The sequence below is a fragment of the Euleptes europaea genome, chromosome 10 (assembly GCF_029931775.1).
Source record: "Euleptes europaea isolate rEulEur1 chromosome 10, rEulEur1.hap1, whole genome shotgun sequence".
NCBI lineage: Eukaryota > Metazoa > Chordata > Lepidosauria > Squamata > Sphaerodactylidae > Euleptes > Euleptes europaea.
Window position 1 is genome coordinate 77,904,595 of NC_079321.1, and position 19,734 is coordinate 77,924,328.

At 42.0% G+C, this 19,734-nt stretch overlaps 1 protein-coding gene across 5 annotated transcripts in view; it reads right to left on the reverse strand.

Moving 5' to 3' along the window:
- Window positions 1-19,734, reverse strand: part of EPB41L2 (erythrocyte membrane protein band 4.1 like 2) — a 112,911-nt gene that overhangs the window by 20,498 nt on the left and 72,679 nt on the right. For 4 of the 5 annotated variants that reach the window (XM_056856947.1, XM_056856946.1, XM_056856943.1 and 1 more), the window contains 4 exons: window positions 4,157-4,699; window positions 2,530-2,652; window positions 2,133-2,225; window positions 113-193 (listed from right to left, as the gene is read on the reverse strand). In XM_056856947.1, coding sequence (XP_056712925.1) covers window positions 113-193; window positions 2,133-2,225; window positions 2,530-2,652; window positions 4,157-4,699 — 840 coding nt within the window. Of the gene's footprint in view, window positions 1-112; window positions 194-2,132; window positions 2,226-2,529; window positions 2,653-4,156; window positions 4,700-4,901; window positions 4,956-7,006; window positions 7,178-19,734 lie in introns of all 5 variants that reach the window. The other variant, XM_056856948.1, reaches the window with a different exon arrangement.

Consider the following 19,734-nt stretch of genomic DNA (forward strand, 5'->3'; position numbering starts at 1 on the left):
GACGCCATGTTCTAGTATTATGGGAGAGGGAGAGGTTTTTCCCACTCTCTCCAAACCATGCATAATTTTAAAGACCTCTATCATGTCTCCCCTCAGCCGATCATTCTTTTACCTGATCATGGTCAAGGTCTGCATCTCCAGTGATCACAATCCGTTTTTCAATTCTGGTTTCTGACACGCCACCTTTCACTGTCTAAAGGTTTCACAAGAAAAAAAAGGTACAATTTTATAGCTGTTCCATTGCATTTAATTTTGCTGTGGGAGGACTGCGGTTTTACAGAAGTGTCATGTCCAACCTCTACTTTGGTAATAATGGTAATCAATAAGGAAAGTTCAACCCATCAGTATACTATCAAATGGAGCAAGAAGGTGCCTGATTAAGCTAAAGGTCTCTGGAAAAGCAGCATATAAATGTTCTAAATAAACACAAGTCACATACTGTTTCATATCCCAAGTTTAGTATATCCACCACCCCAATTTCCCCAACACCTCTTTGAATGTCGCTTCTGCTACAGGCCCATCACTCACTCTATTCATCTATAACTGCTCCTCAACAAGGCTCCATTTTGTCCTAAACTGCACTCCAGGGGAAAAGATGGTCAGAGGCTCAGTGCAGGTCTTTGTTCAGATGGCAGCTTCCTGCAGTGCTGCTTCCTTAATTCAAAACTCTTGAAGCAGCTCTCCCCCCAGTGAATACAGAAAACTCCTGAAGCAGCTCACCCCCACAGTGAATACAGAAACACACACACACACACACAGAAATGAACAGCTTTGCTAGTGGGAGTCAGCATGCAGACCAGCAGTCCTGAATGGTTTGCATGTATTAGGTGAGCTCAAGTCAGCATATTCAAATGAGGACTCTAATATCACAAGTAAAAAAGGAGTTAAACAAAAAGGTGAAGAAACAGAGTAGCCTTAACTTCTGATCTAACTACACTCCCAGGAAATGGTAGCTGCTAAAGTCTGACTCTGGCTTCTTTGCCCAGATCTTTAGCAACTCTTCAGCGGGAGGATATCTTTCTCCTCTGCATGCTTTCTTTCACAATTGGTAGTAGAAAGGATTAGACAGCACATCGAAAAGTGTTTCCAAACAGGGTTTTCCTTATAAAAGATGCTCAAATTATTGTATTATTCTGTTCGATTAACAGAATTCCAATAAACCCTGAACAGTGCCTGCGGATTGTGAAACTGTAATTTTTAGATTGCTAAAGTTTTAACAGGATGCTATTATTATGTTATTGTTTTTAAATCGAATGTGTATTATTGTTATTGTGAAAGTTGCAAGCCGCCCGGAGCCTGGCCTTGGTTGGGGAGGGGCAGGATACAAATCAAATAAATAAATATGCTAAGAGAAGCAGGTGGGGAAAAATTCCAGCGATGTATTATACCAAATATATGCAACCAGTGCCCAAAAAAGCTATTAAGTCTTCAAGAAGTCAAATACCTGTAACACAGGAAAAAGTACAAAACTCTCCCACCATCTCCACTGTTACTAGTGCTTATTGTTCAGAAAGACTAACAATTAAGTCATCTGCTACATGGGTGGGGGGGAGAGAAATACCAGCAACTGAGGCACTAAAACCACATTCTGAAAGTAGATAATTCAAACACTGGGGTGACAGAGAAACATCATCTGCAGTATATCATCTATAACAGGGGTCTCCAACCATTTTGAGGCTTTGCTGGAATTCTGACACAGCGTGGTGGGCACAACTACAAAATGGCTGTCACAGGAGATGAAGCCAACCACTAATTGTCAAGGAGTGAGGGTATGTGTAATTCTAATAGTAACTCTTCAACATTTTAGGAAGAAGCTCTGCTTAATGAGATGCTTTTTAAAACAAACAGTTACCATGTTGGGGACCCCAGCTCAGAATTCCTTTACATTAAACACTGGAGCTGAAAGTATCACACCAAGGCACAAACGGCATTATATGGGGGCGAAAAGGAAACATACATTAACTGCAAACCTCCCTTGTCAAACCTAATCAAAGATCAAGGAGCTGGAGAAGTATACAATTACAAAATTGTGAGCTTCAAAAAATTTCAGCAACATACAATAAAATGCACACTTTTAAATCAATTTATAAAGTAAGAGGGAAAAATGGCATAAGTTATTCTGGTTCATTTACCTTAGTGATGTGTGTGGTTGTAGTTGTAGAAACAGATTCTGCTGTGATCGTCTGTGCACTCAGCAGCACACCGGCATCACTACCACCATCAAACTAGATAATTGAAAAAGGCAACACTCAGTGTTTACTAAAAGAACAAACCAAGTCCAACTTTAAGCAACAACTTAAGATTCACAATAGCGTTAATGTGCTCTAAATTACTCATTTGAGATAGCTGAGATCAATATGGCATCTCATTAAAATTCATAAAAGTAAAGGTAAATCTGTAATTTTGTAGTCCTAGTAATGTAACTGTAGGAAATATTTTTTCAAAGCAGTGTGATAACCTGGTTTCTTGAACGAAGCCTAGCCCAAGATTTAACCTAAAATAGTATTTTAAATAGTACAACATCTGTACCTGGGGAGATTCATATGTGATCGTTTTAGTCTCTGTCTGAACAATTGGTACTTCCTTAGTGGAGATTTCAGTTCTTTGCGAAGCATCTGAAATGGTCACCATCTCAGTTTTAACCACTGGAGGCTAGTGTTCAAAAAGACAGAAGGCTATGAATTTAAAGGTCATACAGGTAAAACATATGGCATCTAGCAGGCTATCAAACACACAAACCTTTCAATATTCTGACTATAAAACATGAAATCACCCTACTAGATTTTTCAAGCTGCCTCTGAACTTCAGTTCTGTTGGTACATTAGAATGGCTAATAAATCTCAACATGAAACTAGCTTTTTAAACCACTGTATACAGATGTGGTAGGGAGCCATATGCTTTTTAAAGCAGGTATACACTCACATTAATGGGGATGGCAGTCAAACCCAATCACAGCTCCTTGTTATCTGAATCCAAGATTTACATTAAAAAAGCTGTTCAATGTTGTGATGATATATACCCACAATGGGGAGCCACAGCTCATCATTACATGTATCTGTAATAAACACTAAAGAAATTATAGCTGCTCAAAGTTTATGGTTTGAGTAGCTATATAATAAAAATCTTACAGCCACTAGAAATGTCACATGCAAAACCATTCTTAAGAAGATTTGAACCAATATTACTTCTTAGGTTCTTCAATATATCATCACATTTGGCATTTCTGAAATTAGGTCAGTCAAGGAAAACCTGTTCCTATGTATCTGAAAGAGGCCAACAAAAGCAATGTTCTGAAGAACCAAAACATCATATACTTTAAATTGTGGTCTTTAAAAGAATGATCATTTGCTTGGAAGATTAAAACAGAACAAACACATCCTGAATGCTGAAGATTAAGGCAGAAGAACTTAGCTAATGCTACAGTTCTTCTAGGTAGGTTACACAACTATGACTGAAACTATACCCTTCTGCCACTTTCTAGCTAGGGAGCTTCTTCTGTATATAATGCTGAGAGACGCAATTATGTTGAATTAGGATCTAGGTGACAATTTCATAAAGTATCTAGGGAAAAGTTAAAAAGAAATCAGTGAGTTTTAAGAAAAAACATAATGAAAATGATTGAGATCCTATGCAGCACAGGTGGAAAGTGCTACTGGAGGTGGATCTTTGCTGACATATCCTTCCTCCAGTAGCCAGTAGTGAGCATTGAAAAAGCAAGGCTAGGGGTTGGGAAACCTACATGGACTATAAACCTATCTGCTGATAGGCTCTTTAAGAGGAAAAGAGGCATAGGATTTAAACTCATGCATCTTGGCTACTTATCATCTCATGTACAATATATATTACTTCATAATTGCAACTGCAAGTTACTTTTGAATAAATACTAACAAAATAGACAGGACAAGACAAACACATTGACACAAGCAAACAAAAGCAAAACATAAAAAAGTAAATAAGATGGTGGTACAATCCCAGGAGTGAGTTTCATTAGATTCACCAAAAAATTCAGAAGACAAGATGCGAAGTAGAATTTTACTGTAGTCCAGTTCTTCCCACCTTCAGTTCTGAATTTTTGTTAAAACCTGGACAGAGAAGAAGAAAGGCAGAGATATCCAACCTAGCCTTGTCTAGTGTCCCCTCCTCTTCTACCATTTACCTCGGAGCAACAAATTATTTGTGGTGATACATCAATGTCAATACGTGATGCCTCTCCATTTAGTTTGAGCTGTTCTTCCTCCCTCTCTTCTTTTAGGCCTTGCTCATTCAATTTTATTACATTTCTCTCTCCCAATGTCTTTGTGGGTACATCTTTTATCTGGACCAAAGCTTCTGTTGCTTGTGGGTGCTCAATTTTTGCTTTAACCTGGCTGACCTCTTGTGAAATTTCTGGATACTCTGTTTGTGTCTTGTGTTCTTCTTCCTCTTTGACATCTTCATTCTCTTCTAGCTCTTCTTTTATGACTTCCTGAATCATTCGATGATGCGGCTGATATTCTACTTCATCTTCACTTTCACTACTGCTGCTGTCTGATGACAAGGATGACGAATCCTTTTTAGAGAGACGCTTCATCTTCTGAGATCCGACACCATCAGAGACCACTTGTATTTTTCCCCTTTGGGTATCATCTGTGACTACTGTCTCTTCTATCCCAACCTCTGCCTGCTTCTTCTCCACTACATTCAGAGTCTCATGTGAACTCTGCACAAAACAAATGGATGAGGAAACACAAGAAATAGAACATATGAATAAATAAAACAATGAACATAAAATTATGTGATGGATGGCACAAGTCACATGAAGAACAAAGATGACTGGGATGGTTAAATGAAAAAAAGAAAGGAAAGAAGAATGAAGATTCTGAAATGTGAAAGCTCAATGGGCCATGGCAAAATAGTAGAACCTTAATAGTCCTGCCAGTTCCAGTGAGAGGCCCTTCTGTCTTGGGAGCAAATTTCTGTGAAATGAAAAGCAACCAAGACATACATGAATAACAGAGTCTATACTTGCTGAGACATTTGATTTTATCATTTTACAAGCAGCACAGCGAGACGGACTGCACACTCAGAAATGTATAAAGCAGTATGTTAAAGCAGCACAAATAAAGTGCACAGCAAGGCACACTGAAAATAAACATGATATTTTGGGGGCAGAGATCTGCAAGTTCACTGCTTCTCAGGGCTCACCAAAAGACAACAATTCTCACAATTTTTTAAAATGTAGGTTGGCATTTTGTGGCCATATTAAATTATAAAATTGTAACGTTTATTCTCATTTTTAAAATTTTATCTGTACCTGTCTCCACTTGCCCTCAGTCTTGGATACAGTGCAGGCTGGACACCAAAACAAATATTCTATTTTCCTTAAAAGCAATCTATTTTTTTAATTACTATTTGTAATAAATATTGAAAAGGGCTACTTAAGGCCAATATCCAATGGATAGTACATCAAAACAATGAAGTCAATCAAATTTACTGTCCCTGGCACTAAAAGAAGACACATTTGCACACACAAGGAGAGTTATTTCTGCTTATTTCCCTCCTTGAATTACAGCCTCCTATGCTGTGCCCCACGCTGTTCTCAAAGACTAGAGAAAGGCTCTGTGGGACAGCATATGCTTTGCATGCAGACGGCCCGGTGCAATCCCTTAGGGCTCCAGTTTAATGATTAGGTAACATCTGATATGGAAGACCTCTACATTCGATCCTGGAAAGCCACTGCCAGTAGAAAACGTTGGCCTTGACAGACCAATAGTCTGACAGAGCCAGCATGGTGTAGTGGTTAAGAATGGTGGTTTGGAGTGGTGGACTCTAATCTGGAGAACTAGGTTGAATTCCCCACTCCTCCACATGAGTGGCGGATGCTAATTTGGTGAACCGGGTTGGTTTCCCCACTCCTACACATGAAGCCAGCTGGGTGACCTTGGGCTAATCACAGCTCTCTTAGAGCTCTCTCAGTCCCACCAACCTCACAGGGTGTCTGTTGTGAGGAGGGAAAGGGAAGGTGATTGTAAACCAGTTTGATTCTTTCTTAGGTGGTAGAGTAAGTTGGCAAATAAAAGCCAACTCTTCTTCTACAAGGCAGCTCTATGTGTGTTTTCATGTGATTCCCTAACCCTCAGGAGCTGCTTTTCAGGGGGCTGCAGCAGGGGGGCAGAAAAGAAATATGCTGCAGGCAGAGCTCTGTTTATAGTTCATGGGAGTGAAGTCATATAGAAGCAAAAATGTCACCATTTAAATTTGTCCTTTAGGTGGTTCACAAGGTTTCGTTCTAATAAAATACTTAGTTTCGAACCTTACAGAAGAAAAAGTTGAAGATACTCGTGGAAGCACATCTTCACTTTTCCTTCTCCCACATCAGTCCTCTGAAAATTGTTTGTAATGTGTCAGACAAAATGCACTGCAGCATGGGGTGGGGGGAGAGCTGGAGGGGAAGTCAGGGAAGATCCATAAATTGCACACTCATGCAAAAGTGACGCTATGGGAGAACTTTAACATCTTTAATTAAACTCAGCATAGCATCTGTGACTTAATTTGGGGTTCACCAACTGGAGTGTAAGATTCAGTTCAGCTTTGGTTGACAGATGTCTGAAAGTAAGTTCACAACTGCATTGTTTTTAAAAGTCTGCATCTAAAAAGCATCTAAGCTTATGGGGAGAAGGGTTTTATTGTGCTTTTCACTTTTCAAATAAAAGTTTTATACCTAACTTTTCCACTTTCTGTTGAGAACACTGAACAGTACAATTAATATTTGTATGCAGTCTAGCTATCCATCCCCATTGACTGTGTGGACCCTGCTTCCAGCACTGAGGAGATGAAGATAGGAAGCTCTATCAGGAGCTCTTTCTGAACATCAGAGTTATCATGAAACTTTAAATCAGGCCTGCATTTTTTCTTATTTTTCCTTTGTCCTAATTTCAGCCTATATAATGCATATATTATTTGACATTTAAGGAATGTCCCTCTCTCCATGGTTTTATGCTGAAAAATGTAAAATGTGGAAAAGCACCTCTGGCAGCAGCTGAGAGAAGGGAGAGGCAGAAAGCTTTTCAGAAGGTACATTATCTTTCACAACAGTGCCCTCTGCTGTCCACGAGGTAGCTGAAGTGAAGGCAGTTTTCATGCTAGTGGAAAAACTCGCTTTACTAAATAAAATTGCTGCTATCTCCTCTTCTAGGCTCTAGACAAGTTAGAAAATGGAAGCAACAAATTAACAGCAGAAGACAAAACAGCAGTGACCTACAAAAGAAAGGAAATATCAGGCAAGAAAGGAAACAACAGACACAAAGGTATGGAAAAAACATAAAAGAGTACATACAAATGTGTTTCTCTACAGCTCACATTCTACTTACGCCAGAAAGATGTAACCACTCACAAATATTTGAGATTACAATTCTTGCTCATTTTACTTCTTTTATGTCAGATTTTAAACTAAAGCTACATTAAAGCTCAAAATTTATTCCATACACAGCTGTTAAAACTAGGTTAACAATCGCCTCTTAGTGATATTTCACATGTATAATTACGTTCTGAAAAGAAGGGGCACCTAGACAGCATATTTAAGCTTAATTCTACTTAACTTCATAGGTTTACTTCAGGATAATTCTGTATTACATGTAAACGCATACACTAGTCTACTTTCTCTTCCTCAATGGCTTTTAACTAACACTGGTACAAAATTCAGATTGTAGAGGTTAAAATTTTAAACTACAATGTGGTGAAAGGGGAAGCAATTTGGGGCAGAAATAGATTAACCGCCTAATCAACCCCCTCTAAGACTGCTTTTCTTAAGCAACAACATCAGCAAGCCTCTAATACTCATGTGACCCCGAATTCCTCAAGCAACTAAATTAAAAACAAATCACTATTAACAGCTGCATAAAGTTATTTCAGTATGCTTCAATACATAATGTCTTCTACCGTGTTTCCCCGAAAATAAGACATACCCATAAAATAAGCCGTAGCAGGATTTCTAAGCATTTGCGCAATATAAGCCATACCCCGAAAATAAGACATAGTGATAGGCGTGGCTATGCAGTGTACCAAGACTTCCCGCCAGTTCGCTGTTCCTGGAGAGTTTCCTCAGCCTCAGACCACTTGTCCTGTATCCCCGCCCGTTTTCCCCTGCCATGCCCATTCCCGGGCCGGGCCCGCCCGTTGTTCAGCTGGTCGCCGGTCCGCGAGGAAGGCCAAGGGCCTTGCCTCCCGGAAGGCCATTCCCTGCCCAGTTCGATTTGGTGCCAGCCGCGACGGAGCTCTGCTGGCCCGGCCGGGAGGCTCCCTCTGCACCAGGGCACAGAGGGAGTGAAAGTGAAAGTAGAAGTCTCCTCAGTGTAGTGAGGAGCAGGACGCTGTGCTTTAGGTATTGTGTGTCCTCAGGGGGAAAAAGTAAAGCTCTCTCCCCCAGCACCAACCAGCAACAGTCTGTGGTCTCTCTCATCCCACACTAACACCAGGGGATAGGGGAAAAGCTTCAGCAAGCAGTCTGCTACTGAGCCCAGAGAGATCATCCCAGCTCCACTGTGCAGATTGGACCCAGTTCTCACTGGATCCCTGATAAATAAGCCAGCCCTTACACATCAGCTTTGCTGTCCTAAGGTATCTCTGCTTTTCCTGAGTATCTGTACCCCCAGACAAGATGAGTGCAAAAAGAAAGAGTTATTCTGTTGAGTACAAGAAAGGAATTATGGAGGACTCCCAGGGCAAGAATCTTACAGCTTTCTGCAAAGAGAAGAAGTTGGATATCCGAATGGTCCAAAAATGGCGGGCACAATACGATAACCTCAGTCTACAGGTGGACAGAGAAATGCTAAGAAGCGCAAGTGTGGTTCAGGTCGGCAACCTTTATTTCCTGAGCTGGAAGACATGATCAGTGAATAAATTGCTGACAGGAGAGCAAAGGCTTTGGTTGTGCGCAGGGCTGATATTCAAGCATTTGCCCTTGCAATGGCACCACAATTCGAAATATCCCCAGAATTCAAAGCATCACAACACTGGCTGGATGGCTTCCTTCAGCGATATGAACTGTCTATCAGAAAATCAACAACACTGGTTAAGTTGGAAGATACTGAAGTTATTAAGCGAGCACTTGCATTCAAGACCTTTGTTGATGGCATTGACTTTTTCCAAATACCAACTTTGCAACATGATTGCTATGGAAATTAACGACTAGATTGAACATAGACTGACAAGAAATCAGCGTGGAAACTTTGTGAAACCTAGCCTGCAAGAGGTCGTGATTTGGGTGAAGAATTCATGGGATAAAATCACTGACAGTGTTGTTGCCAATGCACTCCGAGCAGGTTACATGGATAAGAGCTGCTCATTTAATGAGAGCTCTATTGCTCAACATAAAAGATTGGGGCTAATGGTTCTAAAGGAAATGGAGTCGCAAGAAATTCAGGATGGAATTCCGGGTTTGGAGAGTTATGATGATGTTCCAGAAGAAGACGACTTAACTATCTTTGAATAAATGTAGATTGTTGTACCATACTTAATAAAAATAAGACATCCGCTGAAAGTAAGCCATAGTGTGTCTTCTTGAGGAAAAATAAATATAAGACAGTGTCTTATTTTCGGGGAAACATGGTAGTACCTTGAACTCACCCCCTCGGGAACAAAACATAAGTAAGCTTTTTAAATGGGGTGCTGTATGCATACAGCAATTATCTTCTAAAGATACTTTGTTTTTTTAAAAAATTTCTGAAGATGACAGCATACTTCTTTATTTTGAGATACTTATTTTAAAGGCAGTGGAAGTTCTACAACCAAATTACTACCATCATAGTAATATTAAACAACTTCCTCCTGGAAAGAAATTCTAACTCAAACACTAATATAGTAGCTCTAGAATGCCTCCATAATGTTCCATCCTGACTGCTGAACAAAGGCTAACTACCTACTTTCTACCAAGTTAAATAAAAGTAGGTCACATATGATAGTGATAATTTTGCCTCATTTTAGCAGCATTTGACATATTTTTATGAGTCTGCCATAAAAATTAAGAGCATGTAGTGTAGTGTATCTTACACTGAGATAGCTAATGTATTTAAGAATGTGTTTGTATGTACATGTATGCATAGACAAGTGAAAAAAGGGGGAAAGAGGAAAAAGTAAGACAGATGGCCACTTATTTGGTAGCAAAATTCTACCGACAAGATGACCTAAGTCATTATAAGAGTGACTTTCAGTGCATTCCTGAGGCCGCAGGCGCTGTGCAGCGTAAGGGAGAGGTGCGGCAATGGCGTAGCTAGGAGGCCTCCTAAGGAGCTTGGCCGCAGCATGCGCGGTCAAGGAAAACAGAAGCGAAAATGGAAGGGAGAGGGTGAGGTGCAGGGTGGCGGCGGCACTGGGCCGCTGCAGCGCAGCCCAAGCCCAGCCAGGGCCGTCAAAAGGTCGGGGGTGGGGAGATGTCTGGGGGGACCATGAGTTGTTTTGTGAAGGACAATTGTGGTGGAAATATGGGGCGCTGTCTAGCAAGCTCTGGCAGATGCGCCTTCCAGGGAAAGGGAGCGGAGCCACATCACCTCCCTTGTTGGCCCCCAGGCGTACCTGAGGCCCTGCAAGGGCCGCCCACCCTGGTGATGGCCTCAGATGGACGAGGCGTGCTTCCTGCCTGCAAGGGCCAGGGCTCTCTCCGTCGAGACCAGTCGCCGCTCCTGCAAGACCACAGTGCTTCAGGGGGTCTCCAGCCCCCCCCACCCCAACCCTGCCCTCACCTTGCTGGTCCCTCTCCTGCCTCTGCCCTGGGGGGTGGGGGCATGTTCTCCTGGTCTGACCAGGCAGAGTGAGGTCTGACCGAGGGGCCCTCATCGGCAGTCAAGCCACTGCACTCTGGACGGGCCAGGACCGGAGGAGCCAGCTGAGCAGAAACAAACGGCATGCCTCAAGTGGGTGCAGCCCCGGGCTACTGCTGGGGGACCCACAGACGGGCAACTCCCAACCCTGCAGGGCAAAGGACAGAGCTGTCACCCCCCTCGTTGGCCTCTTCGCTCATGGAGGGTCTCCCCAGGTCAAGGTGCCTGGTCAGCCAACCACCGTGTGGCAGTGAAGTGGCCGTGAGAGGGACTCACCCCAGCAGCCTCCTCCTCAATGAGCTCTGTTGAGCCACTGGTGGGCACCCAGATTGTCTGCCCTGACCCCTCTGGGTTTCAACCTTCCTGGGCCCAGATGGGGCTGCTGGTGGGAAGAATCCATGATTGGATTGCTGAGTCCAATCCCAGGTGGACTGCTGAGTCCAACCCAATGTCCATCATAGGGAGAAAGAGGGGTATGGGTAACAAGTTTTCTATATGACCAATGTACACACATCAAAAGCAAACACACAGCTAGAAAGGCATTAAGCATTTTCATAAGAAGTTTACAAAACAATTATGTCGTTGGTTGCCCATCAATTACTGGGCTCAGTTTAAGGTATTGGCTATCATATACAAAGCCCACCATGGCCCTGATCTCTCATATCTGTGGGACCACCTCCCCCCATATGCCTCACCACAAGAGCTCTGCTCATCTGCGTAGGGCCTTCAGCAGGTGCCAACCTGCAAAAGGGCAAAATCAACCAACACCTGTACACGTGACTTCTCCATTGTGGCCCCCACCTTCTGTAATGGCCTGCCTGAAGATGTCAGGAAGGCTCCCCCTCTCCTGGCTTTCTACAAACTATGCAAAACTGGAATATTCAAGTGGGCTTTTTGCACAGGAAGTAAGGCTGTATTATAAAAGGTTCACAAAAAAACTTGGGATAAAGGGTTAGGGACTGTACACTATACTACTGTGAATAGTTCATACTATCTGTTGCTGTATGTAGGTCCCTCCTACGTAATTTTTGAATCTTTAAAGTAACTTGTTAATAATTATACTTTGATTCACCACTATTTCTGACATCTGGTTGGTTCCAGATTTCTACAAGCCAAATCCTGTTACATCGTCTATTGAACATCCTATCCTGTTGATTCTATTGACTTATTCGATGTAATCTGCTTTGAGTCCCAGTTAAGACAGGCAGACTGGCAGACTATAAATGATATAAATAAGTAATGAGAGAAAATAGTTGAGAACCAGAATCTTTTACAGTTATCTCTAGTTCAGATAAAGATATAGCCAGTTTTCACAAGTAGCAACTCTAAGGAGTTACAATGAATAAAGAGAATGAATTATATCCAACATTTTTTTATTTAGTAAGTTAACACAGTAAGATAAAATGTTCCAGGGAATTCTATCAAACTCAAATGTGCCCTGGCTTTCAACAGAACCAAAAGGATGCACAAAAATAGTAGGGATATAAACTATTTTACCTTCCCTATAATATTATTATGCCTGCTAGTACCAAAACACTGTTCCTTGCTCTGTAAGTCCTGGAAAAGAGGATTTACCTGGAAATTTATCGTCTTACTCTAACCATATTGATATGGAAGAAAGGACATTTTGAAATTACATAGAAAGTTATGGGTATTGGCTGTAAAAACGCCACCATGTTATGTTAGATAAGTTTAATGAGACAACGCCATTTTAAGTTGTGAAGTTTACATGTAAGTGAAATGGGGCCATCCTGTATCCAGGCAGAAAAACTGAACAAGCATCGTGATAGGTAGAATGTTAACCTCTTTGCGTGGCCTTTCATTGGCCAAAGAGGGAGAGAGGGAACATGCTGCGTCGGGACTATAAATTGAGCTGTGCTGCGTCACAGACTTCAGAGACAGCACCTTGTGCTTTCTCTCCATGAACTGAGGTCATGTATCCTGAATAAACTGCTTGCTATTAGCTGCCTTTGTTCAACTGATCTGTGATCCGTCCATAACAAACTTGGTGTCAGAAGTGAGATATTGTCCCTTTTGGGATCAGAGGTCCTAACCTCTGTTGGAACCTTAGTCAAGGAACGTGGCTTGGAGATCAGGGGGGTGCCCCGGTTGTTTTTCAATTGGCCCTGGTCCCTCATTTCACCTTCGTGACTGGGAATCCAAGAACCCTATTGAAACAGCAGTAGCAACCAGTTTCATCCTCGGTGGGAGAATCGGGACTTCTAGACTCATTGGTGAGTATCTTGGTCAAGTTAGAACACACACACTCATAACAAGGGAATAGGAATAATGGGAAATAAGACGTCTAGGAAAACGGGACGTGAGGGGGATGCCCCGCCTGTGGCCAGACAGGTAGCGATTCCCGAAGGAAGTCCAGTGGGTGGGCTATGGAAGGCTTGGGATACCCAGCCAGGAACCAAAGGTTTGTCATGGGAGACAATGGTTCGCTTATGTACACAGGACTGGCCCCTGTTAGGTCTATCAGGTGACATGAGGTGGCCCAAGGAAGGGTCGTATAATTATTCCTTATGTCGGGAGGTTGATAGAATTTTGAGGGAAACAGGTGGTGAGGCAGCTAAGGAGGGAGTGGCCTATGCCTTAGTTTGGTCTCATTTTGCTCTAGAGTTTTGTGGATCCCGGTCTTCGGGAAATAAATCAAAAAAGAACAGCCTATGCATGGCTCTGAAACAATCCCCCCCTCTGCCCCTACCGGGGAGAAATCTCAGTGGGATCCCCTAGACCACTTACCTCCTCCTTATACTGAAGGAGGGGAAGGAGGTCAAAATCTACCGAGGGGAGATGACAGCAGAGCCCCCACTCCACCACCACCATCAAAGGGTGATCCTAAGAGGGGAGAAACAAGAGGAAGACAAGTGCTGGAGAAGAAAGAGGAGGAGGATAGTGATGGAGAGAAGGATAAAACATCAGAGGCTGTAGGAGGAGGTCAGGGTGAAAGCTCTTACCAAACACTCAGAAAAGAAGTAGAAGATTTAAAACAGCGTGAAAAGTACTGGGGGACTGAATACCCAAGTGCTCGGAGGAGGCTTAAGAAAAAACTTTTTATCATTAGAGAAAAGACCCCAATCCCTTCAATCAGGGTCAGAAGTCTTAGTCCCTCTAAGGCAGGTTCCCCAGGGACAGGGAGCTATTGGTTATGTGGAAGTCCCTCTAACATCAGTTGACATCCGGGGAATGAAGGCCCAATTACCTAAACTACAAGATGACCCTGAGAAATTTACCAACGATCTCGATGGACTCCTTGGCCCTCAGATATATACTGTAACTGAATTGCTGCATATCTGTCGGCAACTTACAAACAATGAAGATGTTAACGGAGCAGTAGAACAGGCCCGGAAAATTTGGCAAGAAAGAGGGCCTGCAGGAGTGGCTCGTACTCCAGCAGATGCAGAGGCCCAAGTTCTCTTTGCAATGCCAGCCGATTGAGATTCTCAGACCCCAGAAGGAAGGAAACATTTAGAAGATTATAGGGAACTACTTTTTAAAGGATTTGTGAAATTGGTCCCCAAAATCACCAATGTTACTAAAGCTTTTGAAAACCAAAAATCGGCAAAAGACAAAAGAGACCCCCTCACCTCTGCAGGAGTATATCGTATACCTTGCAGCTGTGGAGAAGTTTACATCGGGACAACAAAACACGGCATACAAACAAGGATAAAAGAACATGGAAGATACTGCAGACTTGGCCAACCTGAGAAATCAGCAGTGGCTGAAAATAGACTGACACAAACAGGACACAGGGTCTTATTCCAAGACACTGAAAGACTGGACAATTCTACCAACTATTTTGTCAGATTGCACAGAGAAGCCATTGAAATTCATAAACATCAGCACAACTTTAACAGAAAAGAAGAGAGTTTAAGAATGAATAAGGCTTGGCTTCCTGTCCTGAAAACCTCCAGACTAACAAAGACTACAGTCAACAATAGTCATGCAGATTAGCTTTGGATTTCACACATTAACAGATCACTTCAGGATACAATGGTTCCATATTAACATACCACACCCTCATTAGCACATTATCTTGATACTTACAGGACAATGATTAGCACATTACCTTTGATATTTTTTTGCAGGACAATGATTCAGCTCAAACCCAACCCCTTTCTGACTATATATTACTTTCCCTACACACTTGACACTGAGAGACACTGTCCTTCAGTGTTACTCCTCTGAAGATGCCTGCCACAGCTGCTGGCGAAACGTCAGGAAAGAAAATACCAAGACCACGGTTACACAGCCCGGATAACCTACAAGAATCTTTTGAAAACTGTCAGAAAAAGGAAGAAACCCCCTCAGAGTTTCTAGAGCGCCTAAAGGTTAATATGCGCCGCTATACTGGATTAGATCCAGAGGCAGCCAAGAATCAATCCACCCTTAAACTCCAATTTATGGCTAAATCATACCCAGATATTAAAAGGAAGTTGCAGAAGATAGAGGGGTGGGAAAATAAATCAATTACAGAACTAGTAACAGAGGCCCAGAAAGTGATGGTCAGAAGGGACGGAGAGAAAGAGAAAAGGAAGGTTGGTTTGATGGTTCAGACAGTTAAGAAAGTAGATAAGAGAGATTGGCAAATGAGGGATAGTGGGCAAGGAAGGTATCCAGACAGTTTCAGGGGAAGAGGTATCAGGAGAGGAACAATGAATTCATGGTACAGAGAAAGAGGTGGCGGTGGATATATGTCTGTAAAAGGATTTTTCCTACAAATTTTGGGAGCTCGTCCCAGATCCTTGATTGAGGAGACTCCCTTATGCCTGCCTAGGCTGCCCACAGGCCTTATTTAATATACACAGAGAGAATTAAAAAAAGCAACCCAGCAGGGGGCAGTAGAAAAGGATGGCCAGCTAGTTCTACCTGATGGGAGATGCTGGCTGCCTAAAGGACTGGTGAGGGAAGTGTTTAAATTGCTGCATGAGGGAGGTCACTGGGGAGCTGAAGCATTGGTGGAAGCATTTCTAGTCAAGTATGTAGGGTCTGGAGTATGGACTATAGCAAAACCAATCACTTCAAACTGTGTCACTTGCCAGAAGGTAAATAAGAGAGGGGGAAACCACACCCCGACTGGAGGTCACCCCCTCGCCACCAGGCCTTTTCAAAGTTTACAAGTAGACTTTATAGAGTTCCCACAGGTGGGAAGGTTAAAATATTGCTTAGTCCTAGTTGATCAACTGACCGGATGGCCGGAATCTTTTCCAGTCTCTCGAGCCACTGCATCCACGGTCGCGAAAATTCTTTTGGAACATGTGATACCGAGGTTCGGGTTAATTGAACATTTGAATTCAGATCGCGAAACACATTTTACTGGGAAGGTACTCCAAGGGGTGATGAAAGAGTTGGGAATCTCTTGGAAACTACCCACCCCATGGCACCCACAGAGTTCAGGGCAGGTGGAGAGAATGAATCAAACCCTTAAAGGAACACTAAAGAAACTTATGATTGATAGTCACCTCCCATGGACAAAAGTTCTCCCCTTAGCTTTGTTTAGTGTTAGAACCAAGCCCAGGACAGGAATCGGATTATCACCATTTGAAATGTTATATGGTTATTCTACTTGGGACATTGCCCCTGAAAAGCCACAAGAGGGCATACATGAGCTAAAAGATATCTTTTTGAGAAGGTATGTGCTGTCACTGTTCTCTATTTTGCTTGCTTGCAGAAAACAAGACTTGCTGCACCATTCAATTCAATCTGGTAGCTGGGTGCTACTAAAACAGTAGAAAACCGAGCCTCCACAGCCAAGTTGGAACGGGCCTTGCCAGGTTTTGCTGAAACCATTGTCCGCACAGCTGAAGGAGGTTGGACTCACCATACAAGGGTCAAGGTGGTCCCGGCTCCACCAGAATTAGACCAGATACCCTGGAGAGCTGAAGGAAACCTTGGCAACCCTTTAAATTCACCCTGCATCAGTAAAAGAACTTAATATTTGCCTTGCAGCTGCAAAGCTATAATCAAGACAACGACCCCAATTGGGACGGAAGGGCCCGATACTGCAGATTTGCTTTATAATTTGAAAAGCCTTTACAGTTTCTCTGTGGACCTCAATTAAAGTGGTCCGGATCTTTTTGCCAGTTCTATAAAGGGAAAGTTTGAAAGTATATAGTGGGTGGGATAAACAGGTCCTTTTGGGAAAAGTAACTTTTTGCTACTAAGATCCTACCAAATAGAAGAAGGTTAAAGTTAAATATTATTTCCAGAAAGAGTTGCTAGATCCTATAGTTCGAATTTGAGAACATTGTCAAGGGTTTCTGACAGTCTCAGAGGAACATCCCCTGAGAAGTGAAAACAGCCCTATTTTTAGCATAACCAGTGGTGTGTCAAGTGCATTGCTGATCCTTGCGAAAATGAGGAAAGAGATAAGAACCCTTGGGTATGGAGTACTGACACTCAGCAGTATGAGTTCTTTGGTGGTCAATTGCTTTGCCTTACTGACTTTATTTCATCCTGTACTAGGGGGGTGGACAAACAATACATACTTGAAAGAAGGAAATATTGTAGCTAGAGCTGCTAACAAAACCCAATGCTGGATCTGTGGAATCACAATCTCCCATGCTCCCCAAGGTTATCCTTATTTTGCAACAGATCCCGTCTCCTAGAGATTGGAATAGAACAAAGGTATGTATTTATACTCATGGCGTTAGTAAACATCTGCCTATGTTAAAGAACCAAGTTTGGACCCCCACCAACCGACAATGGCCAAAAGCTGCTGTTTGTTTCCAAAGTATTGTAGGGAGTTGTGAAAACTTTACTAAACCACATCCCTTACTGGTAGGAAAGTACCCCAACTGTAAACTGACAATAAAATGGGAAAACTGTAATTTTACCTGGACTAATACTACAACCATAGATTTTATACCTCAGGTAATCCATCATAATTCAAGTCAAGCCCCTACCTTATACAGTTTTATGGGACTAGGAGGGAATAAACCATTTTCTATACTGACAACCACATTATGGAGCAGAAACCAATCATTAGGAAGTAAGTCTTGGGTTGGAGGAATGCCTCAGGGCATTTATTGGGTTTGTGGGGATTGGGCAGGGAAACTATTACCCCCTTTTTGGGAAGGGACCTGTACTTTAGCCCATGTAGCCCCAGGTTTCACCTTACATTCTCACCAACAACCTGAACAGGCTCTTCGGAGGTACCGACGTTATTTGTCTGAGTGGTCAAGGTTTTGGGCCATTACCATTCCAGGGCTAGGGGTGGCCTGGAATGTAAACTAGCTAAAGAATATTTCAGGTGAGATTGAGATATTGGCTAACACTACAATGGCAAGTTTACAAGCAGTCCAGACAGAGGTTCAAAGTCTGGCTCAAGTAGTTTTTCAACACAGAGTTGCTTTAGATAGGATGTTAGCTTTACAAGGAGGGTTATGTGTTTACATCAATTCTACCTGTTGTCATTGGCTAAACGAAAGTGGGGAGATAGAAACCGACATATACAAAATCCGGCAAGTAGCGCAGGTAATGCATGAACAAAATAACAACCCAGACCAAGAGTGGGATCCGTGGAATTGGATTACTGGATGGATCCCTTGGGGTTGGTTGAAATCACTATTCATGATAGTATTGGGGTTGAGTGTGATTGGAGTTATGATATGTTGTTATATTCAATGTATCCCATCCCTGTGTGGAACAATCTCAAAACCAAGAGTGAGACAAATGATGCTGAAAGAAGGGAAAGTTAAACACTTTGGTGAAAATGGGATAATATGGGTTGATTTGGATGAAAGGAAGTAAAGTGTAATTCCAAAACAAGTGTAAATAAAAGAAATGGGGGATTGATATGGAAGAAATGACATTTTGAAATTACATAGAAAGTTATGAGTATTGGCTGTAAAAACGCCACCATGTTATGTTAGATAAGTTTAATGAGACAACACCATTTTAAGTTGTGAAGTTTACATGTAAGTGAAATGGAGCCATCCTGTATCCAGGCAGAAAAACTGAACAAGCGTTGTGATAGGTAGAATGTAACCTCTTTGTGTGGCCTTTCATTGGCCAAAGAGGGAGAGAGGGAACATGCTGCGTCGGGACTATAAATTGAGCTGTGCTGCATCACAGACTTCAGAGACAGCACCTTGTGCTTTCTCTCCATGAACTGCGGTCATGTATCCTGAATAAACTGCTTGCTATTAGCTGCCTTTGTTCGATTGATCTGTGATCCGTCCATAACACTATGTAGGATGTACTAGAACAAGCATTCTTAGACTCAAACTGCCAATCGTATGATTATTCCTGAAGGAACCTTCTGCCAATTATTTGCCTGCTAAGAAACAGGCATTGATCCTACACCTGTTCTCTAGGATTTCTGTCACAAAGAATGTTGCACAGGTTAGCATATGAAGTGCATATGAAGTGAACTGATCTCTAGCATTAGTATAGTCTCTACTAGAAATGTGAAGACCCAGGGTGCACCCACTGACTTTTCTTAATATTTTGTGACAAAAAAATGGATGTTTTGGGAAGTGCTGAGAAAGATGTTGATGAGATATTTTTGTGTAAGACTATCTACAGAATTACAGAACAATTAATGTGTACACTGTATAAATATGCAATATTTCCCAGCATGTACTTGTTTAAAATGTGACTCATCTAATCCACAATTAATATACACTACTGAGTAGTTTAATGTTTTTAATGTTATAAAGTTTAACCTGATATCCAAATATGCTGCTAGCATATCACTGCATGAAATGGTCTGTTCAAATACTTTTTTTAGTTACTACAAAAATTGTGTTCGTTATTTTCAACTTTTACTTTTTCCTGGCTCTCAGATGGCAAAAAATTAAGATATATGTGGTAAGTTGCAGCTCTCTCTGTCTTCCTTTAACATTGTGTGTATAAGCAATTTTTCTTCAAGAAAACGATAAGGCCTGTATACTTTTAAATTTTATAAATAAGCCATATAGTTCAATTTTAT